We start from the raw sequence: 27,984 nt of genomic DNA on the forward strand, positions 1-27,984 counted from the left end.
TGAAAAGGGGGGGGAAAAGGAAAGGGAAAAGGAAAGGGAAAGGAAAGGGAAAGGGAGGAAAAAGGAAAGGGAAAAAGGAAAAAGGAAAAAGGAAAAAGGAAAAAGGAAAAGGGAAAAAAAAGGCAAAGGGAAGAGAAAAGGCAAAGAAAGAAAAGCAGAGAAAGGAAAGCGAAAAGCAGAGAAAGGAAAGAGAAAAGCAGAGAAAGGAAAGAGAAAAGCAGAGAAAGGAAAGAAAAGAGAAAAGAAAGAAAAAGGAAAGAAAAAGGAAAGAAAAAGGAAAGAAAAAGGAAAGAAAAAGGAAAGAAAAAGGAAAGAAAAAGGAAAGAAAAAGGAAAGAAAACGGAAAGAAAAACGGAAAGAAAACGGAAAGAAAACGGAAAAAGAAAACGGAAAAAGAAACGGAAAAAAGAAAACGGAAAAAAGAAAAACGGAAAAAGAAAACGGAAAAAAGAAAACAGAAAGAAAAGAAAAAAGAGAAAAGAAAAAAAAGCAGAGAAAGAAAAAAAAGAGAAAAAAGAAAAAAGCAGAGAAAAAGAAAAAGAAAAAAGCAGAGAAAAAGAAAAAGAAAAAAGCAGAGAAAAAGAAAAAGAAAAAAGCAGAGAAAAAGAAAAAGAAAAAAGCAGAGAAAAAGAAAAAGAAAAAAGCAGAGAAAAAGAAAAAGAAAAAAAAGCAGAGAAAAAGAGAAAAAAGCAGAGAAAAAAGAAAAAAGCAGAGAAAAAGAAAAAAGCAGAGAAAAAGAAAAAAGCAGAGAAAAAGAAAAAAGCAGAGAAAAAGAAAAAAGCAGAGAAAAAGAAAAAAGCAGAGAAAGAAAAAAGCAGAGAAAAGAAAAAAGCAGAGAAAGAAAAAAGCAGAGAAAGAAAGAAAGAAGAAAAAAGCAGAGAAAGAAAGAAAGAAAAAAGCAGAGGAGAAGAAAGAGGCAGAAGAGAGAGAAAGAAGGCAGGAGAGAGAAAGAGGCAGGAGAGAGAAAGAGGCAGGAGAGAGAAAGAGGCAGGGAGAGAGAAAGAGGCAGGAGAGAGAAAGAGGCAGGAGAGAGAAAGAGGCAGGAGAGAGAGAAGAGGCAGAGAAAGGGAAAAAAGGCAGAGAGAAAAGAAAAAAAAAGAAAAGAAGGGCAAGAAGGAGACGAGGGAGAAAGCAGAGAGAGGAGGTGCCGAGGCAGCAGAGTGCAGGGTGAGGAGAGGTGTGTGAGGCAGCAGAGGTGTGTGGGGTGTGAGCCAGGAGCTGAACTGACCTGCCCAGAGGGGATCAGGGCTGAAGGGCTTGGGTGCTCCTCCTCCTGCAGATGCCCCAGGGAGTCCAAGTGGGTGGGAGCTGTGGGTGCAGGCAGGGAGCAGCTGCTGCTTCAGGGGGTTTCTGCTCTGCCATCAAGTGCTTGGGGACAGGGACACCTGAAAGGCAGGGAGAGGAGACCTGGAGTTACCTGTGGGACAGGGACCAGAGCAGCCCTGGGGAGGGGATGGGTCCCCTTTAGTCACACAGCAGGGGGAAGGGGAAAGGGCCAGGCAAAAAAAGGGCCAGGCAAAAAAAGGAAAGGGCCAGGCAAAAAGGGAAAGGGCCAGGCAAAAAGGGAAAGGGCCAGGCAAAAAGGGAAAGGGCCAGGCAAAAAGGGAAAGGGCCAGGCAAAAAGGGAAAGGGCCAGGCAAAAAGGGAAAGGGCCAGGCAAAAAAGGGAAAGGGCCAGGCAAAAAGGGAAAGGGCCAGGCAAAAAGGGAAAGGGCCAGGCAAAAAGGGAAAGGGCCAGGCAAAAAGGGAAAGGGCGCAGGCAAAAAGGGAAAGGGCCAGGCAAAAAGGGAAAGGGCCAGGCAAAAAGGGAAAGGGCCAGGCAAAAAAAAGGGCCAGGCAAAAAAAAGGGCCCAGGCAAAAAAAGGGCCACGCAAAAAAAGGGCCACGCAAAAAAAGGGCCACGCAAAAAAAGGGCCACGCAAAAAAAGGGCCACGCAAAAAAAGGGCCACGCAAAAAAAGGGCCACGCAAAAAAAGGGCCACGCAAAAAAAGGGCCACGCAAAAAAAGGGCCACGCAAAAAAAGGGCCACGCAAAAAAAGGGAGAGGTCAGTCCGTGGGCGTGCGGAGCAGCCGCGGGCTCACAGGCAAAGCGCTGAGCACGCTGCCGGTACCCAGCACAACACAAACCACGCACCCCCCGCACCATCCCCTCCCCACCGACCATCCCGCGCTGCTGCTCCGCTCCCTTCTCTCGCGGCTCCTCCGGCTCCGTGTGGGTCCCGCACCTGGCGCCGCAGCCACCTGGGACTCGGACAGGGAAACAAAGAGCAGAGAAACACCTGAGCAAAACTCCGAGCCCCGCACCCTGCAGGGGACGGGGAGGGACGGGGACACAGCCCGCGGGCAGCTCCCGGAGGGTTCTGGGGGGCAGCGGGAGGGTTTTCCCCACCTGCAATGGCCGCGGCTCCGCTCGGAGGTGCGGGGGGGGATCCTCCCGCAGGACGCGGACGCTCGGGGCTCAACGCCCCGCTCCCCGGGGAAGCTCCGCCGGGTCCCGGGAAGAGCTGCGGGAGGAAAGGAGAGAAAAGCGCCGTGAGGAGCAGTGCGGGCAGCGAGGGGAGGGGGGGGGAAGGGTACGTACCGTGTAGTCGGGAAGGCCCGCACCGCGCCCGCGCTCGTCAGCCATTGAATCAGCAATTGAATCAGTGAATCAATAAATCAGTGAAATCAGTGGTGAATCCGTGGCAGCAGCATCCAGCGTCGCAGCATCCAGGGGGGCGGCGGCAGCACTTACCTGCGCCCAGCACTTACCTGTGCCCAGCACTTACCTGTGTCGCAGCACTTACCTGTGTCGCAGCGGCACGTGCGTGGGGGCAATGGTGCAAACATATAAGGACAGACAAGGGGAACACACGGGGAGACGGACCCCCCTCCCAAAAATTTTGGGAAGGGGGGTCTGCAGACAGAGACAGGTGCCAGAGCCCAGCCCCGGACCGGGCCGGGAGCCAGCACCACACCAAGGGACACACAGAGTCGGCGGCGCGCGCCCGCGACCGGACGCTAGATCCACCCGCAGGGATAAGGGACCCGGCGGCCAATCAGAGCCGGGGGGCGGGGCCAGGAACGCCGAGGCCACGCCCCCTTTTCCCCGGGCCGGGCCGGACCGAACCGAACCGAAGCGAAGGTCTCTGTGGGGGAGGGGAAAGGGTTCGTAGCCCGGCAATGGGGAGCACGGGAGCTCCTCCAAGGCTCAGCCCATCCCCAGGGCTCAGCGCTGGCGGAAACCCCGCACGGGATGCGGGGCTGGGAGAGCCCGCGGAGAGCTCAGGAACAGGGGTCTGGTGACCCCCCGGGAAGGGAAAAGGGAAACGGGAGGCAGCAGGGACAGGGGGGGCAACAGGGACAGGAGAGGCAACAGGGACAGGGGGGCAACAGGGACAGGGGGGCAGCAGGGACAGGGGGGCAACAGGGACAGGGGAGGCAACAGGGACAGGGGGGGCAACAGGGACAGGGGGGGCAACAGGGACAGGGGGGGCAACAGGGACAGGGGGGGCAACAGGGACAGGGGGGCTACAGGGACAGGGGGGCAACAGGGACAGGGGGGCAACAGGGACAGGGGGGGCAACAGGGACAGGGGGGGCAACAGGGACAGGGGGGCTACAGGGACAGGGGAGGCAACAGGGACAGGGGGGCAACAGGGACAGGGGAGGCAACAGGGACAGGGGGGCAACAGGGACAGGGGAGGCAGCAGGGACAGGGGAGGCAACAGGGACAGGGGGGGCAACAGGGACAGGGGCGGCAACAGGGACAGGGGGGCAACAGGGACAGGGGAGGCAGCAGGGACAGGGGGGCAACAGGGACAGGGGAGCAACAGGGACAGGGGAGGCAGCAGGGACAGGGGAGGCAGCAGGGAAAGGGGAAGAAACAGGGAAAGGGAAGGCAACAGGGAAAGGGAACCCCTTTCCTATAAGGGAAATGGATGTGCTAAGCTGATAACCATAGCAACCCTGAGATAAGCAACAGAATGCGTTATCGAGTTATCTGAAGTGCTCCGTGCTGTAAATACTCTACTGAATGCATAAAGAATGTGATGGTCATGCAGAGGGGTACACAGGGACAGAGTGACACAAGTCCCACTGACAGAGAGAACTTTTTAGCTTGCTGCAAACATCAGCTCCTGCTCCAGAACCAGTGCAGAAGCATAAACCAAACACTCAGCACCACTTCATCAGCCCTTGCTCAGAACTGAATTAGACACTCACTTCATTTCTGTGCCTCATTTGAAGCCCATTGGTTCTTCCACTCCTAAGACAAACCCCATTACACTGGTTTCAAAGACAGACATAATGCCTTATCATAATTTGCAGTATATTTGGTATCAAGGAGCTGTTCCTAGGTTTCTTGCCTCAATTTGATTTCTTTTCCAGGTAGACATTTCCTCTACACCCCTAGCACTGGCCTAAAAAGAGCCTTGCACTCACCAAGCCACCCAGCTGTGCTGACAGATTCCAACTTGCTGCACACTCCCATCTAGGTTATATGATTTTCTTGATTCTTTACCAAAACCAACACAAGTATCAACTACAAGTATGTTAAAAAAAAAAAAAAAAAAAAAAAAAAAAAGCTTTTTTAACTTATGTGGAATCCCCAAACCCAAAGTTGGCAGGGAGGGGGGAAAATAATAAGATATTCCTGAGATGAGAGCAACACTTCAGAACACAAAATCTATATTCCGCTTTGTCCCAGACCTTTCACAATTTTTTAAGACCAAACTGACTCCAAAACTCACCCTGAAGAAAACTCTAATTTTGCTCCTGTCCAAACCTGCTGTGTGGTGACAGTAAGGCTGTAGGTGTTATATACACTGAGGTACACAATTAATCCAGCTGTGAATTGCAGATCTCATAAACCCATTGCATTTCATGTCCTGTGTTAATTAATGTTACAGAGTAATTTTAGGTCTCTTAACAGTATTATGTTTGTTAATAAATATCCATTTCAGGGCAATGAAAAGAGGTGAACTTACTTGGAAGAGGTATAAAGGAACAACTCCGTACCCTTCATCTTCTTAATTTAGGATTCTCTCTGTTCAGGATTCTCTCTGTTCCAGCTATGAAGGAAACAGAATGGAAAGGTCTGGCCCAATCTGTGGTCCTGCAGTGCCCTGACCCCACAGGGAAGGACAGATCAAACCCTGTTAGCTTCTGGCACCTTGGTTTCTGTGGTGGAGAAGACTTTGTGCAGGTCCTCAGCTGAAGCAGCTGAAGGGATGGAATCCTTGGGCACTTGCTATGACCTCTCACATTTTCCATGGCCAGTTCCCAATGATTTTCCAGCTTCCCTTCTCATGCCATTTTTTTCACCTGGATATTGCAGCTGGCTCTGCAGATCTGGCTGGTGCTGCGTGGACGTTTCAGAAAGTGATGTATGGAGGTTCTGCTTTCCTCTCTTTACTGGGTTTCTACCTCTCAGCCTAAATCTGACAGCAGAACACTGTGTGTCACTGTTACCCATCCTACCACAGGAGGCAGTTCCTCTCCAGCATTTCTCCAGTCTGTCCCTAGGGCTGGAAATGACACTGCCTCTCTGTAGATCCTACAGAAAACCCATAATTTAGTCTTCTCCAGACTATCAGAGTCAGTTACCTGTTTGCCCTCACAAGGATGCTGTCACATCAGCCTGCAGCACACTGGTCCTTCTGTCACCAAATCCCCTGCAGGCTCACTCAGTCTGATTGTTCTGCTCCTTTGCTGGGCTGAGGCTTTCCCTGGACACAAGTTTCCTGTCCTTGCTCTCAGGGCTTCACTTCTGGTGAACCCTAAACACACACCCTAAAATCACTGACAGGCTACAGATGAGCTCTTGTAGGAGCCAGGATCACAATTCAACATTTTCTCCACAGAGCTTAGCCCTGAATCCCTCAGGAGCTGAAATACATTCCTTCCCACAGAATCACAAAGGACACGAGGTCTTCAGAAACAGAAAGGCTCTGCAGAAGATTCCTCATCCCACCACACCAGATCACTGCAGAGGACATGGCCAGTACTCAGACTCACCCTGTTGTCCAGTGCCCCAGAGATTCCACTTGTAATTAAAAAAAAACCAAACAGCAGGGTATTTTCTGTTATTACTGTCTTCCCAGTAAGCCATACCCTGTAGCAGGCAGAGAAAACTGAATTTTTAACACCTGTTAAACTCCTGTGAACTGTTCATGGTCTCCTGTCATATACCTGAAGTAGCCTCCTTCCAGGGTGATGAGATCTTCATAAGGTGACTTGAGTGCCTCCACAGGTATCCCCAAGCATCCTCTGACTTCCCTGTATCCATTCCCTCTATCTATTTAACATTTGCAAAGCTGTTATTCTGAGGGCAATTTCCTTAGCTCTGTGACCCTCTGTCTGAGCAGCAGTTTTTGGCATTTAATTCTGCTGGAAAACCTTGGTGCAGTGGCAGGCAGAGCACTGTACCCAGCTGTCTGTGTGGGTTTGTGTTTCATGCAATGGATTAGGTGGAAATCCACTGGGAATTTTTTTTTGTTTGTTCTCTGTCAAGTTCATCTCCTTTCTTGTGCAGCCAAGACAGACAGTGATAAATAATGTCTCAATTTACTCAGAATTTCCTCTGTATTTTTTCCCTCCAGTCTTCTTTCAGCTAGTTCAGACTGCTGTAGGAAGTCTGACATGCTGCCTCGGGTCTTTCAGACCTCCTTCAGCAAGTCTGGAGATCCCAGAGCTGCTCTTCACAGCTCCAGAGAAATATTCACCTAATGAATGTCTGATGTGAGTATCACCAAATCTGGGCATTTTTGAGATTGTTCAAATTGTCAAATTCCTTTTAAGCTGGCTGTTCCAAACAGAGCACATCTATTTCCTCTGTGGAGATCAGGACAGGACTAAGTTTTGGGTGGTCTCCATGAATTAGATGCAATTTTTCTGTAGGCACCACTCACTCATTTTTTCCATTGTGCCTGTTTTTTAGTGTATCTTTCAAGTGTTTCCATGCAAGCCAAAATGGAAAAGATTCAGAACTGAAAACCAATGGGAGCTTTCCTTTCTAGAAATGGGGAGTGAGAATCTGGCAAAGCTTTGTGTTGATTGCCCCTATTCCAAGGAGTCTGGCTCACACCCTTACAGCAGTCTTGGCAGAGAAGCACATGCAGGAGTTAAAAGGAGTCAGAACTGATTTTTAGATTTTTTTTTCAGGATGATATGGCTTTGATATATGCATAGAAAAGAGGCACTTTGCATAGCTATTAAGGGAACTTAATAACAAACATAATAAATCTCAATAGCTGTTCTTTTCTGTTAAGGGGTAAGGTGCTGAAACAGAAACACTTGTGGTTGGGTTTGGCCCCTGGGTACAGAACTGCAACAGGTTTGGGCATGCACTGCATGTGATCAGGCTTCTCCACTGAAATAAATCTCTGACCTGTTCTGTTCAAGACACGAATCCCAGTCTGAGAAACACTGCAGGATCCTCAGTCAGGAAATGAGGAGGCTCCTGCCAGTTTGAGCTGACAGCATCCTGCTTTGTGGAGCTGTCCCATGACTCCACAAGGGGTCATGGCTATGCTTCACACCATGGGGAGACACAAGAAGTCACCTCAGAAATCTTTTTCTTTTACAAAGGGTGAGGATGAAGGGAATGCTTCCATCTCAGTAGTATCAAAGAACCAATAAATGCCTGAGATGCAATGGTGCCTGACACTTCTTAGGTCCTGGTGGATGCAAGTTAGTGGGGGTGGACTTTTTATGTAGGTCATCTTGAGATTTATAGCTCTGTAGTCCAGTTTCTGAGGTTACATTCCTGCTCAGCATTTCTGTTTCAACTTGTGCTGTCCATAAGCAGAGCACCTTTAAGGGAGGGAATCACTACCTCCATTTTCAGAGAGCCAGTATTTTCCTTTTAGAGATGCTGCTTATGTGACAGAAAATACTGATAAAAGAGTGGAAGATGAGTCATATATATTTTGATTAAATATTACCCTGCCTCTTCCTGTTTCAATTTTATTCAAGACTCATCCAGCATTTTAAAACCACTCATCTAGAAGGCACAGCTCAATGAAACTCCTGGTAGCTCAGGAGTTGTGGTAGCAGTTCAGTAGCTTCATGCAGCCATAAAAATCACACTACTGCCTGTCAGGGGAGGACTAAGAAGAAGTGTTCTGCTATCAAAGTCAGCAAAACCAAGATCTGGAGATTTGTTTGCTTCATGTGCTGCTCATTTGTTTGCAAGGTGGAAAATAATTTAAGGTTTCCATGGAATACTGGGAATAATATTGGCTTTATTTTAGCTCTTCCCACCCTTTCTCCAGCCTTCAACATAAGTGGTACCAGTTTCTTTTCTCTGAACTTGCACCCAAAGTTGACACAGAGAACCCAGGTTCTGAGACTTGTGCTCTCACCACAGGTTTTTCTTTACATTATGACTGCAGGTTATTATATACCTAGCACTGATCATCTATTAATGACAACTTTGTATGAAGAAGAGATTATTTTCAGGTTAAAAGCTCAGCAAAATTGCTTTGTTTTGAATGAAAGGTGCCACTCCAGGGCATCTGTATCAAGCTGAGTTCTCAGGCTGGGGCTGCTGTGGACAAGAACAGCATAATCAAGAGATTGTTTTCCACAGGGCCTCCATGAATTTCCTGGCAAAGGCCAGGAGGATTATAACAAACAAGGGGGTAACTGCTGGAAAAGATAGGATTATACTCTTAATCCTGACCAAGTGAGCTGTAATGTCTCCTCTTCCATGCCAGAGTTTCTCTGTGATGCCAGTCACATCATTTAAACCAAACTTGTCACAGGTAGTCAGTGTTTCTCATGTTTTAGGACTCTGGTTGTAGAAGTACCAAAAACACATCTGCAGCTGGATTCAGTGGGGGGCAAATGTTTTCAAAGTACACATATCAGTGTGTCCAACTTTTCTAGTCAAGCACGTCCTGTAGTATCCTCCAATGACAGATGAGTTTCTTCTAATGGCCACAGCTGCCTCCTCCAACTACTTGCCTGGGATGGAACAAGATGCAGGGAGCTCTAGAGCCATATGAATTTTGGGAGTGTGGCCATGTGATAGTGTGGGCATATCTAGTGATAACAACTGTGAGGAAAAGGAGATTCTCAGTGATTCGGATTTATTTTGACATATTTTCACTCTTCTATTTCTTTGGGCTTTTGTTCTGTATCCTTAGAATAAGAATAGCATTGTTGTCTCAAGAATATTACTCTAACCTGCCCAGACCACTGCCAGAACTCCAGCAGACCCAGCTGAACCTAGAGAGAAACATTCACCCAGCTCCCATGACACTCACCTTCTTCCAGACCAACTTAGTCTCGCTTCAAGAAAATACCTGAATGGTTTTGCAGATGCTGCCCAGCCTTACTACTTACAGCCCACTGTCAGAAAGCTTCCCAAGTCTGCAGAGAAGGCAGAGATCCTCCCTCTGCTGCCAGCCCTACCCCCAGGTAGGTCACCAGGAGTTTGATCTGCATACAGGCAGCCCTGAGTTCCCACTCTGCTATCTCAGGGAGTGTCTGTGGGTGCAGCCAGTTGTTGGCAGCACACAGCTTCAAGCTGAGAAGAGCTGTTGTAAACACACCCGAGGGCTTAAACTGTAGCCTCGTGTTCTTGTTTGGACGTCTGAGTAAACAGCAACATTTGAAGACTTTGCAATTCCATTTCCCTGCCCTCAGGTGAGAAAATCGCATGGACTTTCAGGTCAGGTCCCAGCAGCACAGAGACCCTGAGCCTGTACAAGTGCAGGTACTCTGGAGGTAATCTGGGATCCCATGTCCATGATTTGCAGTTCTGTGTGGGATGCTTGGGATGCAACCTGTGTGCCTGCAGGAGACATCACACTGCTCTGAGTTCTGCAGGGGGTTGCTGTGTCCATTCAAGAGTCTGTACAAGTGCAGTTACCCCACTGCGTGGGGATCCTGAGCCTGGAAAGCAAAGCAGGACATGGAAGCAGGAGAGCATCCAAGGCAATGTGCTGGGGAACAGCCAGAGAACTGCTTGGGCACACTGCTTCTGGCTTCAGTGCTGGGAAGTTTATTTATTGCTTAAAACTGGCATCATGCTATTACACAAGGTAAAGAAAGACTGAAAGGCTTTGTCCCAGCATCATCCAGGCTTCTGCTTCCAAGCAGCAAACCAAGAGGGGAACTGAGAAAGAAACTAGAATAAGGAGAACCCCCTGCTTCCTCCTTTATTATCACTTTTCTTGTGCAAAGTAGAAAAGAGGCTGAGGTCCTTCAGTCCCTTCAGACTGAGGTCTGAAGCTCTGCTCTGCCACAGGGCTCTTCTTTTTATGCCATATTCTCTTGGTTTTCATCAGCCTGTTGCATCTTACCACGATAGCACCTGTACTCTTTCTGATGTTGCAGCTTTAAGTACTGAATTCTTTCCTAAAAAATGTTTCTAGCCCTCACAGCTCTGGGGGAAAGGTTGAGAACACAAGCTTTTATGAAACCAAACCCATGAGACAATTTGCCTTTTGTTCTGCTCTCCAAATATTCTTTTATATTCTTGTATTTTTAGAAGGTCTGATCCATCCCACCAGTGATTTCTCTTGGCTCCCCAACCACTGTTGTTAACACCAACCCCCCCCCCCATCATCACAGAATTAAAAATAAAGCCCCTAAACACACAGAACTTGCCTAAAGAGAATCCCATCAATTTGAACACTGATACTTTTGAGGGTTTTTTAAACATAAGTTTTAAGTTTTCATCAAAACCTGAGAGAAAACTAGCGACATATCCAGAGATTCCAAGACTGGAATCTGAAGAAGACCATAAAAAATGATGGTAAAGGCTTAAAACTTCCAACATAAACAGTTCAGGAAATCAGAACTGACTTCTACCAAGAGCTGAGCAGAAGATTTAAACAAATCACTGCAGGAGGGAGTGATGAAAGTGCCACTCTGTGCTTCCACAGTCTCTTTTCCATTGTACATTTAGATGTTGGAAGTTCTGTGTCAGTGGAAATCTCTTCCCTATATATCCCTGCCCCTGTGCTCAGCCCTGGGGAGGCCACAGCTTGAGTCCTGTGTCCAGTTCTGGGCCCCTCAGCTCAGGAAGGAGATTGAGGTGCTGGAGCAGGTCCAGAGAAGAGCAAGGAGGCTGTGAAGGGATCCAGCACAAGTCCTGTGAGGAAGGGCTGAGGGAGCTGGGGGTGTTGAGGCTGGAGAAGAGGAGGCTCAGGGGAGACCTCATCACTCTCTCCAACTCCCTGAAAGGAGGTTGGAGCCAGGGGGGGGTTGGGCAGATATCAGTGGGACAAGAGGGCATGGATTAAAGAATTTTTTCCTAATATCCAACCTAAACCTCCCCTGGCAGAGCTGAAGCTCTGCCAGGGGAGGTTTAGGTTGGATATTAGGAAAGAATTTCTTTATGGAGAGGGTGATCAGACACTGGAATGGGCTGCCCAGGGAAGGGGTGGATTCTCCATCCCTGGAGATATTTCAAAAGAGCCTGGATGTGCCATGGGCTGGGAACCACGGGGGGAGTGGATCAAGGGTTGGACTTGATGAGCTCTGAGGTCCCTTCCAACCCAGCCAGTTCTATGATTCTATGATTTGTACAGTGCTCAGCTGTCTGGAGATGCTTTACTGATGCCTTCAAGAGCTGCTACAGCATAAAGCAGCAGTCATAGAAAATCAAGCTAGCTCAGTTCTGTTCTCTCTACAGTGTTAACATTGGTCCTGTTCAGTACCTGGGACCCAAAATGACCTCATAAATTGAACTGAGTGTATATTAAATATTCAACTATTTCCTAGTGACTACTAACAAAACAAAGAGCAGGTCTGGTTTGCATGAGCTAACTGGGAGAAACACTGCTGAGGCTCTACAGCTCCAGCCATAACTGGAAGAATTTACAGAAGAACTTACACCTCTTGGGAAAACAACTGGGCCCTCAGTTGTTGGGGGGTAATCAGAGAGAAGTCCATGTCCTCCAGGTATGCAAAAGGCTGTGAAAAGAAACTGACTGACTCATGTAACAAATACTGAGCCCAGTGCAGTACCAGTCCTAACCCAGGGTAGGTGGGTGGGAAGAGAAAGGAGTGAATGAATGCAGGGCACTGGTAAGAACCTGCTGCCACTCAACTCCAGTGGCAAAACCCATCCCTCTGCCTTCAGTGGCTGCCCAAGTGCTCAGGAGCTGAGCAGCAGAAGGGTGAATGACTCCCAGGCTGGTTCAAGTCCAGATTCTGAAGAACTGACTGGTAGATTCTTAGATTTATTACCAGAAAGTACAAGTGTGAACTGCAAATTGCTGTGGCAATTTGCTTACGTTCCACTAATGGTCCCATAAGCTGTAAGAGCAAATGCTGAGCAGTCCTACATGAAAAAAAAATCAGATGGTGTCAGAGGTAAAGTCATTGTACATCTAAGGTGAGTGTTTATGCCTATACTTATTTCCTAAATTCACTGGCAGGCTGACTTTGTGGAAGAAGAGATAAAAGTAGATTCATAACTGCATCTATCAGTTATTAATGCAAGGAAACTGTAGGATTCAGGAAGAGAAAATACAGAAAAGGCAATCTAATAGACTCTCTTCCATCCAGATCTTCTCCCAACTTGGAGCATAGGACTGTGCTAACCTGTTATTTACCTCTACCTGTATCCCAGGCACAAAACTCAGGCATCACCCCTATTTAGATTGCTCAGATTAGTGCTTAACCTTAGCAATACCCTACTCAAGGTTTCATGATCACTTCTGTATTTGTTTATAATTCTTTCATCTTCCTTTTCTTGGTTACTTCTAGCTCTCTCCAAAGGTTCCCCTTTCTCTATTAATTATACTTTTAATTATATCCATGGCTACAGCCTCATGGTTCTCTTATATAAGCCTACTAAATCTATGCCCTGCTCCCAACTGCTGCTCACTCTTGCTTCTGCCCAAAACACTAGAAATTGAGTCTTTCAGCATATTTACAGGTCTGAACCACTCTGGAGTTAATCTGGGATCCCATATCCATGATTTGCAGTTCTGTGTGGGATGCTTGGGATGCAACCTGTGTGCCTGCAGGAGACATCACACTGCTCTGAGTTCTGCAGGGGGTTGCTGTGTCCATTCAAATACTGATGAAACACATGATGAGTTGAGGCCAGGTCATCATCCACCAGAAAACAGGGATTAAAAAGAGTGCTTCTCACAGAGGCTGCAATGTGGGGCTTCAGCAGCAGATTCACTCAACTCCAGACCCTCCCCCAGTTGCAGTTCAAACTGGTTATTTTTGCACATGGACTTGGGCTGTTTAGAGGTTTCTTTATACCTGTTCTCCTGTCTGCTTCAGAGCTTGATACATGTCCTGGTTCAGAATTATAGCATTGCCTTAAAAGATTAATTATGCTTTTAATTATTTGTCTTCAAGTTCCTGGTGGATTCAAGCTATGGGAGGTGACAGCAATGCCAACAGCAGAGCTTGGGTAAACACTGATAACCACTGGGAGGACTGGAGTGTAAGAAAATCACTGACAATTATTGAAGGCAATCCAGTTTTTTAAGTTACAACTTCTGAATGGTAAAGAAATATTAAAGAAAAAGGGATCTGGATAGCATGGCCTAGTGGGCCAATCAAGACAGGCAGCAGAAAGCTTTAAAAGGAAGTATTGCTAAGCAGCTATTTTAGACTTTCCCTCATCTCTTCCTGTTTTAGTATCAAAGCCACTAGGTCAAAGGGAATTAAAAGATCCTGTCCTGATTACAATAAACACCCCAGAAATGGGGGAAAAATAAAAGCAGAACACTTCAGGGTTTTTTTCCAGTTCAGGAACAGTAATTTAAATGGTGAGTGATTATTTTAAAAATCTCAGTCAGACATAGGTGTTGATTTGTTTTCAGACACCCCTGGAGAAATAAAGCTTAATTCTCAGAAGTAACACCTTGTTCTTGAAAATAAACAGTAACCAGTTACAGGATTCAAAAGTACTGAGGCCAAAGAGTTCTGGCCTTTGAAAGGGCCAGAGCAAACCCAGCAGATCACAGCCAGATGGCATTTACATATCAGGAAACTGAAATGCACACAACCTTACCAAGGTTGGGTGAGACAGCCTGGGCAAGTGAAAGCCCTGCCTCCTATCCACTCACTGCCAGAGACCTCAGCATGGCAGGGCTGGAAAGCCCTCACCAGCAACAGAAACATTTCTTTCCTTGGGTTCACCTTTAATTGTCTGCTCTTCATTTGTGAGCTGATAGTGAATTGTCTTGATGGGGATAGTGCAAACCTGTGCTATCCAGGGAAGAGGCTCCACTTCATCACTGCAAGCCACTCAGACCTGAGTTTGTATTATCTGTTTAATTGCCCCAGGGGGGTGAAAGCAAGAATAGAGAAATAATTCCTCATTTCAGGCTCTTCAGGTGATCCAGTGTTTTAATCCAGTGTTTTAAAGCAGTTCATTTACCTAGAAGTAAGGTGAAAGCAGGAATAGAGAAATAATTCTTCATTTCAGGCCCTTCAGGTGATCCAGTGTTTTAATCCAGTTCATTTACCTAGAAGTAAGGTCATCTTACCTGTGAAGATAATTTCACCAGACTAAGGGCTTATAGCCTGGCACTGTTGAGGTTTCAGCAGAAATAACATTTCTGTTTTGGAGTGAAATTATAAGAAAAGCAAGTTGATGCTTCTGTTATAACTGAGGATTTTCTTTTAAAACCTAGGTGTTTAAGGAAGCTGATGGGGCTTTCACAGGAAAAGCTGAGCCCGAGTGCTTGATAATGTGTCCTTTTGAAACAAATCCACCAGGTAAGTCTCCTTAAGTTTTGGAAGTTTTCCACCTCGTCTGATTTCCTGCTACTTGTTCATACAGGTTTTGCCCTCTGAGCATGCCTCTGACTAGCTGTGACATGGCACCTTTCCTTTCAAATCCAACTTATTTTGAAATACTCCTCATAGTTTAAATCCATCTGAACTTCTTCCTTGAAGGGCTCTGAGGCTCAAGTGTCTCCTCATTTGTTCTGCTTGCTTTAGTGCACTTGGCTTGCAAAGAAAAGTTTGATGTTAAGCCTTGAGTATGTAGAGAGTAACCTTATTTAATACAGGAAAAAATGTCTAACTCAGAAAAGCTGAGTCATTCTCAATTCCCAATTTGGACTTGGAGGAGAATGAGGGAATGCATTTTTAGAGCTGCAACCCAGAGCATGAGTGGTCATCCCAAACAAGGGAACTGTCTCCTGATATATAGGTTATGTGTGCATAACCCCTGTGAGATTCCAGTTCTCTTATCAAAAGACAGCAAATATCCTGTGTAGTTCTAAGCTCCCTTTCAGAGCCTCAGCACTGATTTTAAATGGGTACTTTTTAATTCCAGTCCAGGGCTCAAAGTGGAACACCTGAATCCATTCCCTTTCCAGGAAAGAAACTGGCTACCATCTGGATAGACTGGAAACCTTCAGCACCATCATCTTCCTCCATGACATCACTTATCTTATAAAGGCTGTAATAGCTCTTCTGTACACCCCTTCCTTCATATCCCTGTCAACAGGTGGCTTATGATTTAACCTTATTTCTTTTGAATCCATTTCTGCTTGGAATTACAGTTCCTTGCTTCAATGCAAGAAGCAACAGCCTCATAATTTCATCCATATATAGGTTGTTTGTTTTGGATTTAAGTCCTTTTTATAAATTAGTTTTTTTTTTAAAGTCCTTTTTATAAATTAGGGTTTTTTTCAAATCTCATTCAACTCTATAATAAATAATTACTGAAGTCCCAGGTCATGCAGCCTTAGCATAAAATCCCCCACAGGTGCTTTTTGGGTGCACTGCTGAATTTCTGAGCTAGAATTTCTGAATTCACTGCTGAATTTCTGAGCTAACACACATCAGGTTAATCGTGGTGGCTGCTGCTTAGAGATACTTTTCACTCTTAGCAAACCAGGCATTTACACTCAGCATAAAGATGTTTTGAACTTCAATGTTTGATGTCATCTATATGCCAATTAAACTCTTAACTATCTGACTTTCTTCACCCTACATTAAATCATTCTGGGAAGCCTGGGAACTGTAATACAAACTTCAGGCTTCAGTATAAAGAACATCAGTGTACTGTTGATGGTTGGCACCGTTTAACAGAAGTTAACCAACCTGGCAGTCTGCTCTGTCAGAAGCTGTGCAAATCCGCAGGAAAATGGTGCTGTACAACCTGCACTCTCTGTTTTCGGGCAACAGGTGGTAGTCAACCAGCAGACGGCCTTCTAGGAAGTGCCCACGAAATCCACCCAGCAGCCAGGCACTGCGTAACTGGGCTTAAATTCGCTGTATCATAACCTCTCTTCCTTTCAAAACCTTCTATATGGGTCAAACACCAAGAAAACGCTGGCACCCACCCACCAGGTCGCGCCTGACTTCACACCAGTGCTAAAAACTTCGCCGTGAGCCACGCAAGAGGGACAACACCCCCAGGAGTGTCCTTGTGGCGGTAGGAATTGCCCCGGGATGAACCAGCTGGCGACTTCGGACGACCCGTCCCTACCCAAAGGTTTTCCCAAGTGGGGGTTCCTTCTCCAGAACCCCCAGGGGTCAGGCAGAGCGAGCAGGCAGAACGGGCTGCGGGTACTCCCCGCAAACACCGTCTCCCTTTATTCCCCCCCCTTCCCACCCCTTCCCCGCCCGCCCCGCCCCTCCCTTCCCTTCCCTTCCCGCCCGTCCGCGGTGCAGCCGGAGCGCTCAGTGGGAATTTCCAGCCAGGAAGTGCGGCGGGCGGCTGCGGGAGGGGGTACGCACACGGCGGCCCGGCAGGCCGGTACCGTTCGGCTGCTCTCGCCAGCGGGCCCGCGGTGGGTTGGGCGGAACCGGAGGGAGGCAGGGAGGAAGGAAGGAAGGAAGGAAGGAAAGGGGAAAGTCCGCCCCGAGCCTGGGTGCGGGCGGTGTCACGCCGGGTACATGGCGCGGCGCTGAGGGACGCGCGGCCGCCACCGGCAGAGGACGAGGAGGAGGAGGAGGAGGCAACGCCAGCCCTGCCCTGCCCCGGGTGAGCCTCAGGCGACCCCTGAACCCCCGCTCGCTGCCTTTTTCCCCCCTTTGCCCTCACCTCGGGCCCCTGTTCGGCGCTGTTGCGCTTCCCCCGTCCCGCGGTGGGGAGCGGGAGCGGGATGGGAGCGGCTTGCGCGCTGCTCCGGAGGAGCTGGGAGAGGGGGAAGCGGCGTGGGGAGCGGAGTGGGGCGGGACAGGACGGGTTTCCCCCCCCGGGGGTAGGGGATATTTGCAGCTGGGAAGCGTGTTCTCGGGGGTCAGATTCACGAGTGGCGCCGGGCAGCCCTTCGCCTGTGACTTGGGCTCGGGAGCGGACCTGCGGCTGAAGGGCCGGGAGGGATTGCCGGGTGGCGAGCCATGGGGGAAGGTGGGCTACCGGGGGTGGCTGGAGGGGGCTGTGAGCCCCGGAGGGACGGACACCCCTGGTTCCCCGTGCGGGGTTTCCGAGGAGCGCGGTTGCCGCTTCCCTTACCTCTCCGGTGCAGGTTTGAAAAATTGCGCTCTGTAGGTGCCCAGACTGCCTCCCGCCTCCTCCCTGCTTGCTGGTTTCTGGGAGCATGAAGCAGGATTTCTTGTGTTGTTTTGTTGAGGTGTTACAGGGGTCTTCCTAGCTGGGATGTCTTGTGAAGGGGCTGCGGAGTAAAATGGAAAAAAGTATGAAAGCTCAGCTCGGGTAAATGGTGCTTTTAAATGTTTGAGTTGTTTTAAGAGGCAGTGTAGAGGTGAGTTGTGAGATTGAGAAGTTCTCACCGTGATAAGGAATGTTACATTTGAATCTTACATTCAAAAGCTACATCAACAAAATCACGACTTTTCATCGTGGCGGTTTTTAATTTTTATTTTTTTTTTACCTATTGACGCTTTCTGCTTTGATGGTACCTTCTAAAAAGAAACACAAGGGACTTGCTTTATGTGAGTATTGTAGTTGAACTGTAGCAAAGTTGAGCTCTGTGGTGTTTGGCTCTTACCATAATGCAGTGTGCAGCTACGTAGTTTTATCCAAATAAGTAAACAGGAGGGCCTGTAAGCATTTGCAGAATAGGGCTTTTTTTTTTTTAGGCAAGGGATCATAACAACTTCAGTGCTGCATTTCAACTTCCTGCTTTAAGTTGCTCAATATCATTACTGAAGAGTATCATTAAAAAAAAAAAAAGTTTTGTTTTTTTTTAATTAGTTTTAAAGTGCTGATTGCGTGTTTTTGCTTCAGAAGACTTCTTTTAATTTAGTTCACAGAGAATATTAGTAGCTGGTGGATGAATTCTCTGCTCATGTGCTATAAGGTGCTACACCACCGCTGTCAAAAGGCCCAGGACAGAGCTGAAAATGCAGCTCTGTGATTTTATTGACACCCAGAGTCAGTGTCCTGTGAAGTCCCAGCTTATGAAACAGTATCTGAGAGGATTTTTATCCTTTCAAAGGAGAAGGTAGCTGCCCATTCCAGGAAAGCATTAACCAAGCCGTCATTGTGAGGCGTCATGGTGTTTGCAGTGTTTTGTAATCCCCAGGAATGACTCCAGTTTGAGAAAATGAAAGAGGAATAAGCAGCCTGGAACTTATGAGAACGCTGGAGTTGGTTTTTTCATTTTTTTCCCAACATTGATAGTCTTTCTTTGGTTCTCAGAAACAAAACAGCACAACCCTTATAAAACCGAGAGAATGTTACAGAAAATAATAAAAAAAATTCCTGGTCTGGGTCACTTGAAGCTCTGACACGGGCATTTTAGAAGTGGAAGTGTAACCCTTACATAAGCTGCAAACCTTTTATGAAGTTCTGCATTGATAACATCATAATTACAGTTGTCATTAACTGTGCCCTTAGGTCAGTGAGGCACTAAATTTGCATCCAGTTTTGAGCAGAGAAATAATTCAGTGAGTCCTCTTCAGTCTTTCATTTATCACAGATGTTTTGCTGAAGCACTGACGACAGTTTAAGAAGTGTAAAGCCTTAAAAGATGTTTCAAATTATTCTAGTCTCAAGGTAAAAAATCCTTTGTTTAGAATTTAGGTGGAGGTGTGACATCCCGTGTGTGGGGAGGAAGCAACTGTTACTACTATTAGTGGTTTTTTCCCCTTGCAACTTTTATTTTCTTTTGAAAAGCATTTTTTTTTTCTTCATTTAAAATGTAAAATTAACTAACCTAAACCACCTGCATTTTACTGCATCCTCCAATACCACGGATACCATGCTGGTATCACCAAATCAAGAGCAGTGTAGGTCTGAGTTGTGTGGTGTTGCTTACTTTTTTTTTTTTTTTAATTCTTTTTAAACCCAGATTAACACACAAATGAAATAAAAACAAAGAGAGCAGGTATTTTCTTGACTCTCTAGTTTAGCAGAGGTATTTTGCTGTGCCTTCAGAAGATTGAGGCTGCAGGAGTTTTACAATTTCTTTGTAAAAAACCAGAATTAAAAAGCACCTGTACATTTGAAGCCTGTGGTGTAACTGTAACTGTGCTGATTTGGCTCCACTTCCAAGTGTTATTTAAGTGACCACTTCTGCCATGTGATGTTTTCAGTGGCTGTGAGAAGTCCTTAGCTCACTCTGGTGACTGCAGTGGGAACAGCCCTTGCTAATTTGAGTTCTCTCCTGCCCCCACTGCTCATTAAATCAGGGACTGTGTCTTCAGTAGGACCCCAGAACCTACACCAAAGTGTCTGCTGATCCAGCAAACCTTATGGCAGCTGGACTTCTGAAATCTTAAGTTTCCTTATTATTTGGCTGCTCAGAAATGCTGTTATTTTCACCCTAAAAAAGGTTCTCTGTTTGATATTAATGATTCAGGACACTTAAGCTTTATGAAATGAGTATGTGTGGCTTTTAAGTTAAATTTTGACTTTGATGAAGAAATCTGTATGAATTAGAACTATTTCTAAAGATTACTTAGCAATTCTTTTTTATCTGTAGGAAAAAAATAGCAGTATTTTAACATGGTATTTTGGTTAGTTCAAGTAACATTACCACCCCAGGTGGCTGAATTACAGTGTAGTTACTAGAGTTGTTTTTCTGTGTTGAACCTCAGTATTTTACATAATTTAGCATTATGTATATACACCAGAGTGTGTTTGCCATATATTTGAATACTGTTTATTCCTTTGTCTTAAGTTGTTTGAATGTGTCTTAACAAAAACATCCTAATTTTATTCTGACAATATGCTGGAAAAAAACCCAGTTTATATGTTAATGACACCTTTTGTCATATTAGTTTTTTTCTTTGACATTAGGAAAAGGAATAAAACACACCAAAATTGTTTGTAAACATGTTTCATAAAGTAACCATTTAGGTAGTTTAGTTCCCTCATGCTGTGAATTTTTCTTGAAATATAGTGGAGTACCTGATGCAATAAACTTGAGTGTAGATTTCCTACAATTATTCTGCACCCAAAAACTCTGCAACCAGCAGTTCTAATTCAGAGCAATTTCTTCAATGCTTGTGATTGATTTAATTTCCAAAATATTTTGTAGTATTTGTGCTGTTGTCCAATAATGCATCTGCTCCTGACTGAAAATACTTGAAAATTTTAACCTCAACAGTTCTTTACATTTTAAAAACACACAGCCAGAACTCCCAGGTCCCACCCAACAGGAAGTACTAAGCAGACATAGGTAATAACAAGAGGCAATTTGTGTTGTCATATTAGAAAAACAAACATTTAGGGTTATGTGGTGGTAGTGTAGCTGCAACAGACTGCAGAGGAGAAAAAGGCTGCAGAGATAAGTTGTATGCTTGATAAAAATGCCTCCCTGCATTTTTGCAAACCTCTCTGCAAGCCTTTTCCCATTTGTATACTGAATTATACTCAAGTCTTTATTCACAGATTACATACCTTTGTAATAGATGAAGTAAAAAATACAACTTCTGTGTGTTGCTTTTGCTGAAATTGGGCTTTGCTGAGTATTGTGCTGAGAATACAGTTTCCTAAAAACAGGCATGCTCCAAGCTACTGAAAATGTAAATAGGAGAAGAAATGTTAGTAAATTTGTAACATTTAAAGGCAGACTTCACATTTCAAGTCTGTTTTATCACTGAGTTAAGTCCCTTGAAAAGTGCTGGTGAGCCTGAGCACATTAGCAATAATTTCTCATGTTTTTTTAAAGGCTTTTTCTTTCCTGCTTCTGTTTATCTGTGCCAATAATGTGAAAATATATGTGATGCTCCCTTAATATTTTGGTTCTATTTGTGTATTTCAGAATACTATAGCTGATTATCACCTTTTATTTTGAATAATTCAGGGACTTGCTGTCTGTAGCACTTTTTTTAAAAAACTTCAAAAATCAAAATACTGCATTTTCCCAGTTTTTTCCCAGACTCTTCATCAGGACAGCATTCATCTAAAGTGATAAATATTTTACTCCAGTTTTAACCTTCACCTGGGAACTGCAAAACCAGTGTAATTTATTAAAGTGGAGGCAATCCAAATGCATAGTTGAGAACAAATGTGAATAAATTAAAGATTTGTAACAACCTTTCCAGTGTTAAGGTTTTCCTGGATGAGTTTTTGGGAAGGGGGTGTCAATCCCTTCTCACTGCCCAGAAGATTTTTTTTCTTGCTTCATTAATAGTAACAGTATTGGAAGCACAAGGAGCTGGTAGCTGTCAGAGTTTAGCTGTGCAGACCTGCTTTAAGCAGGTTTGGACAATATGCATTCAGAGTGCCAGCTTGGAATTCCTGCTTGGAATCCTGCCTGTACAATATTCCCACTGCTGTTACATGGCTTTGAACAAGAGTGAGATTTATTTTCCTTAAGAAAACTATATATATTTTTTTTAACCTTAAAGAATTAAAATGGTTGAAGTGCAGCTTCAGCTATGGGTTGGCCATTTAACATGACCCAGGTAGGTTCCTGACCCAGTTTTGTGTTTTCTGGAGCAGCAGAAGACCTAAACCTGTGTTTATAGGATGGCTGTGTTGGGAAGTTAGAAAAAGCAGTTCTCAAACTTCCTTTTTTCCTTCCTTTTGCTTCTTTAAGGATATGTTGCATCATAAGCTTTTGCTCTGGAGCTGTACTCCCAGTGTTTTTTGAAAAATACCTGGATTATAAGGGAAGTGCTGGATATGGGATTCAGAGGAGGTGGCCAGAGCTAAGGCTGAAGGACCAGGCACTGATGCATGAGCAGCATCCTGGCTTTGAAGACACTGCAGGGGTGAAGGTTTGAGACAAAACAGCTTGGAGCAGTAGCTCAGTCCTGTCAGGGTCTGAGATCTGTCTGAGATCTGTCTGGCAGCTCTTATTCTGCTCCCAGCCCTGACCCAGCAATTTGCAGCAACTCTTGCACAACCCATTTCCCAGCATCTCCATTTGGGGAATGCTCATCTCTCAAAGTTGTCTCTCTACTGATACCAGATGATGTTTTGCAAAGAATACAGAAGTGAGGCTCAAGGGTGGACAGTTGCCACTAAAAGATTCTCTTCCTAAGTGCATAGTTCTCTGCAATCAGCTGGCCTGATATGTTTTGGAGCTCTGATGTAGCAAAAATATACTAAAAATATAAACTACAACTGTCTTTGCTTCTGTTTCATCCTTATTCCTGGCTATTTTTCATAAGCAAAATAAACAAAAAGTGGATTTCAGTACTTCCATTCAGTGTCCTGTTACAGAAATTTATTTTTAACAGGCAAACTGCAATGAAAGCCAAGTGAAAGAGAAAAAAACCCACTTTGCTAGAAAGCTTGTGAGGAGAGCTGTGCTTTCAGTGTATAAAGGCAGCTGAACTGCAGTAGTTAAGCTCTCATCTTGAGGCTTACTTGCTGAATCCCAGACTTGAAAGGTGAGACAGGTTGACATGAAATGTCTCAGAGTAAGAGACAGATGTTCTTCAACATAGAAATTTATTTCAACCATCAGGCTAATTCCAGTTCAAGTGTCATGAACTCTGGGTAATAAAGATCCTGATTCACTGACATATGGATCTTCAGTGTACCTTTCACAGAATATGCTTTACTTTCTGACCTTTTAAACTGATCTGTAACTATAACCAAACCTTCTGCCATTAAATATTAAATCTTAAATATTAATCTGACCTAACTCTTAATACTGAACTAATATAAAAAATACTGGCCTAGTTTTAAAAGAGATGAAGTTGGTTTTTTTCTTACTTTCAGACATAACAGCAGATACCCTGATGCTAGATTTTGCATTAAGTTTTGGCAAACATAATGGCCAACCTGTGGTGGTTTTGTTTGTGCTTTTGGTTGGTTGGCTCAAAGTACAGGAAATCTAATAAGAGATGTGTGGCTGATGAGAGTTTCCACCAGGCATCAGAGTTTTGTGAGGTAGGGCAGTTGGTGATACTGCTCATCCTTCACCTCTGCAAATTGTTTTTTTCAAGATGTATTTCTATCCAAAACACACAGATAAAAAGTAGAGACCTGCTTAACCATGTCTCTCTTTGAAGGTTTGGGAAAGGAAGCATAGGTCATGTTTTAATTTTTTTTTTTCCCCTGGTCTTATGTGAAATGTTAGCTTAATCAGTTAGGACACTGGTGCACTTTAAAACATGGAAACATTCGAGGTTTAAAGCTCAAATTTTATTTTTTTGGAGTGGGGGGAGGTGTTGTTCAACTATGTAGGATAATATTAAAATGATGTTATTTCCTGCTTGGAGCAATGAGAACCCTTCCTAACTGGTTAGTTTATTTACTGCTCAGGTTTTTAGCCAGGTCAGTATGAGAACAAAGCTAGAGACAAAAAGATTGAAGCCTAAAGTCTTAGTTTTTTAAAAGGCATGGAGTGGTGAGGTGTCTAAATGCTTTCAAAAATAGCTGGAATATTAATATTTGAATTGAACATGACTTTCTCCTAGGTGATAAAATCTTCACATTTCTGTCTTCTAAGTAATGACTACACGAATGGAAGTAGCTCTAGTATTTTATAATAGACTTAATAAATTCCTACCCAAACTTCCAGGCTCTGCTACTGTCAAGCTTCCAGGCTTGATACTGTCCCTGGAAAAAACTGGGCTGAACTTTCCCACTGTCCAGCACTTGCATGTCAGCTTGTGGGATAGGCTTAGGGATGTTTTACATCCATAATTGTCACTGTCATTTTTTATTTAAAGAAAAAATAGTGAATGTTCTTTCTTGGGCTTTCTTACTTTGCATTTAGTAGTACTTCACAAGAAAACCACTGGATTTAATGAACATTTTCTCAGAAGTCTTTTTATTGGGTAAAAATGTGGAGCCCTGCTGTTAATAAACTATGATCATGATCTTGCCTGAACTCCAATGGCAGAACAGCCAGAGGAAAGGCAGAAACAACTCAATACCTGATTTTAATATGTTTTTACTTAAGGACTTTGGCTGTAATTTGTAGTTTCTTTGGCAATGGAAGTTCCAGGCTGTAACCTACTGTATCCCTAGCATGCACCTTACACATACTGAGGAATTTTAAGAGTATTTTAGAAATCATTGACATTAATTGAAAAAAGAGCAGAGTTCTGATTATGTTTTTGTGTTTCAGGACTTGAAATGGCAGGAGAAGATTCCTATATTATGGGGGTGTCTGATCCCCAAGTAAGTGGACTTGTGCATTTTCAGTATCCCTGTATTCTCCCTCAGCTCTCTTCTGGCTTCCTCTCAGTGTCCTGTCATTTCCTAGAATTTACAGCATGGAGATATTAAAGCATTCCAGCTGTTAGCAGAAATCAGGCTTGGGGAAATTTAGGGAGTTTTTTCTCTTAAGTTCAGTTTTATGTGGCCTGTAAAGTTCCTTGCCACTGATGAACTGGCTGAAAGGAAAAGGAAAGGTAAGCCTGCTGAAAGAAGCTGGTGAAAAAAATCCTCATTCTTATGCCCTGTCTGCCTGTGACATTTGCTCTGAAATCTGTTCTGTGGTGAGCGTTGGGCTTTATCTGGAAATAAAACTAACCCCTTATGCCCTGAAAGGCCCATTTGTATCCTTTTTTGGGAAATTTGCATTGACATTGATGACTAAAATGTTCCTTCACTCCCAGAGATCAGTAGGCCTGGCTCTGTCTGATCTCATTAGGTCATTTCATGATTCATTTGAACTAAGTGAATGGTTGGTGTGAAGAACAGATAATTTCTACTCACCTTCATTTCCAGAAAGAAACCACTTAATTCTTTATGCTTGCTCCATTTTGGAAGAAGATTGATTTATACCTGACAACAAATACACTGAGTTAAGACATGTCAGTGTTCAAGGAAAAAAAAATTAAACTTTAACCTGTGTATGCTGTTTTCTTGCATTAGAGTCTGGAAATACTTTCATAAGGAATGGTGGGGTTTAATCACAGAAGTGGAAGTGGAAACTCATAGGTTCTCAGCAAGGCCTTGGGCAAGACATCTATGGTCAGGCTTTCAGAATTTACCATCTAAGCTCTTTTGAAAATACAGCTGTTAGTGCATTTCATCAAAATATGTGCTTAGAAACAATGCTGAGTTTCATGATAGTGCTCAGACTTGGTCAGTACTACCAGCTTTGCTTGCACTGCTCCTGCAAGCAAAAATAAAATAGATATAAAATGTTTATGTACTGTACTTGGGTGTTTGCACTTTCAATATTTGCAGAAGAGAACTTGGAAATTCTTTGCTGATAGGTGCTTTATGAAATTGTATATATATGTGGTAACAAAGTCTGTGTTTTCTTTCAATGTAGATGTTTGCTATGGATCAGTTAATGGGAATGAATGCATTATTTAATAACACAAATTACATCACTTCAGACTTGCCACTACGAACAGGTAGGAGCTGTTGCTATTTGGTTGTGCTGTTGTCTTGCTGCTTCTTCCACTTTGTTTTCTGACATTCCTTTCAGAGGCTTTTTGGTTTACACTCTACTAGTTCATAATACGAGATCCCGAGGTTGTCAGCTACACTCACTGCTTACACCCTCACCCATTACACCCTCACTCCTTGCACCCTCACTCCTTGCACCCTCACCCATTGCACCCTCACCCATTGCACCCCTCACCCATTGCACCCTCGCTCATTACACCCTCACCCATTGCACCCTCACCCATTGCACCCTCACCCATTGCACCCTCACCCATTGCACCCTCACCCATTGCACCCCTCGCTCCTTGCACCCTCACTCCTTGCACCCCTCACTCCTTGCACCCTCACCCATTGCACCCCTCACCCATTGCACCCTCGCTCATTACACCCCTCGCTCCTTGCACCCTCACTCCTTGCACCCTCACTCCTTGCACCCTCACTCCTTGCACCCCTCACCCATTGCACCCTCGCCCATTACACCCCTCGCCCCTTGCACCCTCGCCCCTTGCACCCTCGCCCCTTGCACCCTCGCCCCTTGCACCCCTCGCCCCTTGCACCCCTCGCCCCTTGCACCCCTCGCCCCTTGCACCCCTCGCCCCTTGCACCCCTCGCCCCTTGCACCCCTCGCCCCTTGCACCCCTCGCCCCTTGCACCCCTCGCCCCTTGCACCCCTCGCCCCTTGCACCCCTCGCCCCTTGCACCCCTCGCCCCTTGCACCCCTCGCCCCTTGCACCCCTCGCCCCTTGCACCCCTCGCCCCTTGCACCCCTCGCCCCTTGCACCCCTCGCCCCTTGCACCCCTCGCCCCTCGCACCCCTCGCCCCTCGCACCCCTCGCCCCTCGCACCCCTCGCCCCTCGCACCCCTCGCCCCTCGCACCCCTCGCCCCTCGCACCCCTCGCCCCTCGCACCCCTCGCCCCTCGCACCCCTCGCCCCTCGCACCCCTCGCCCCTCGCACCCCTCACCCCTTGCACCCCTCACTCCCATTACACCCTTCTTTACCCTCATGCAACTTTCAGCAGGGAGGCAAATTGATTTTCCTCTGGCTTGTACAGAAACTGAAAGTTTCAATCAGGCAAATGGTTCTGAGTCACCAAAATGCTTTGAGCAACTCAGTTTTATTTTGTATTTTGTATTTTTTTTCTAAATTTGCCTCTTCAGTGACCTGCATGTTTGTATTGCCAGTGTGTGGAGTGCAATATGTACTTACTTTTTTTTCACTGGTGCTTCATTTGTTGTAATAATTCTTACAGTGCTTGTTTTTCTCCAATAAAATGCAGAGTATACACAACTTCCTGTATCATTCAAATCTCTTTTTCCTTCTTGGTGACTTCTGTGTTTCCTGTAAAGTGGCAAGTCTGGTAATAAAGTACCTGCCAATTTCCTGAATGATAACACCAGTTTGATAGTTCAGAGTCAAACTGTGCAACCAACCACTGAAAATAAGCAAATAGTGTCCTGCAAAGAACCCATATGCAGTTCTTCCTTCCAGTATGGTTCCAGATCAGTAATGTCAAATACAAGTGTCTTACATCTCAGCCACTATCAGCTGCTTCATCAGCCTTGGTCTGGTTTTGCTTATTAAATTTGTTTATAAGTATTACTTCTTGCCTGAATTTAGAAAACTCCATTTTTCCTGCTTAGGTTATTAGAATAGCTAATATAAAGGAGAAAGGAAATAAGAATTTATTTAGCTGTATGAGGTTTTCCTTAATATCTTCAGTATTGCTATTCATGTCTTTTAACATGACAGCTTTGTTATTGATCTGTTTGATGCTGTTACATCAGGATGCTGCAGGAATCTTTTGTATTGCAAATAGCTTCCTTTTTTAAAAAACACAAATCACTTCTGTTTGCAGTATTTAATATACTTGACAGCAGTGAAGGTGAGTAGGGGAAAACATAAGCAATTAGCTTTTTACTTCATGGGTAAAATTTCACCCTAAAGTAACAATAAATGCAATAAAGTAGCAATAAATGCAAAGTAAACAATAAATAAATAAACAAAAATTAAAATTACCTGATCCTTACTGTTTCAGTGTTTCCTGGTTTGAACCATGCTTCAGTTTTCCTGACTTGAGTAGTAGAAAGGAAGAAACAAGAAACACATCTGGTACAGATAATCTTGTTTCCAGATAAAATGTTCTGATGAGGAAAGCTGTTGACAAATATGGACAAATATCCAACAAATTCATGTTGCAGTCATTTGTTTGCAGTGGGTTTTTATTAAGACAGATAAAAATGTTCAGTGGGATTGTTCTCTGTAGGATTAAAGGGTTTATGAGTTGTTTGTTATACCAAGGTGGTATTTTTCACTGTTCTCACAGTTTCTGTG

The 27,984-nt window shown here is 44.9% G+C and overlaps 2 protein-coding genes and 1 long non-coding RNA gene across 5 annotated transcripts in view; 2 read left to right on the forward strand and 1 right to left on the reverse strand.

Moving 5' to 3' along the window:
* The window catches only part of LOC139796302 (serine/arginine repetitive matrix protein 2-like), a 6,260-nt gene extending 3,724 nt beyond the window's left edge, over positions 1 to 2,536 (forward strand). The window contains exons 3-5 of the mRNA XM_071744251.1: positions 299 to 420; positions 1,527 to 1,758; positions 2,040 to 2,536. Coding sequence (XP_071600352.1) covers positions 299 to 420; positions 1,527 to 1,758; positions 2,040 to 2,536 — 851 coding nt within the window. The remainder of the gene's footprint in view (positions 1 to 298; positions 421 to 1,526; positions 1,759 to 2,039) is intronic.
* Positions 2,537 to 3,872: 1,336 nt separating this feature from the next.
* Positions 3,873 to 27,909, reverse strand: LOC139795673 (uncharacterized). The gene is made up of 7 exons (XR_011725635.1): positions 27,670 to 27,909; positions 26,860 to 26,991; positions 24,967 to 25,035; positions 20,740 to 20,856; positions 17,386 to 17,545; positions 4,967 to 5,050; positions 3,873 to 4,867 (listed from the first exon to the last, which is right to left on the reverse strand). It is a non-coding gene; the product is annotated as an uncharacterized lncRNA (long non-coding RNA).
* Positions 16,337 to 27,984, forward strand: part of NFKB1 (nuclear factor kappa B subunit 1) — a 52,937-nt gene continuing 41,289 nt past the window's right edge. The window contains exons 1-3 of one of the 3 annotated variants that reach the window (XM_071742604.1): positions 16,337 to 16,359; positions 24,374 to 24,426; positions 25,532 to 25,616. In XM_071742604.1, coding sequence (XP_071598705.1) covers positions 24,382 to 24,426; positions 25,532 to 25,616 — 130 coding nt within the window. In that variant the 5' untranslated portion in view covers positions 16,337 to 16,359; positions 24,374 to 24,381. Of the gene's footprint in view, positions 16,360 to 16,619; positions 16,912 to 24,373; positions 24,427 to 25,531; positions 25,617 to 27,984 lie in introns of those variants that run through there. The other 2 variants (XM_071742603.1, XM_071742605.1) reach the window with 2 other exon arrangements.

This window comes from Heliangelus exortis, chromosome 4 (genome assembly GCF_036169615.1).
Source record: "Heliangelus exortis chromosome 4, bHelExo1.hap1, whole genome shotgun sequence".
NCBI lineage: Eukaryota > Metazoa > Chordata > Aves > Apodiformes > Trochilidae > Heliangelus > Heliangelus exortis.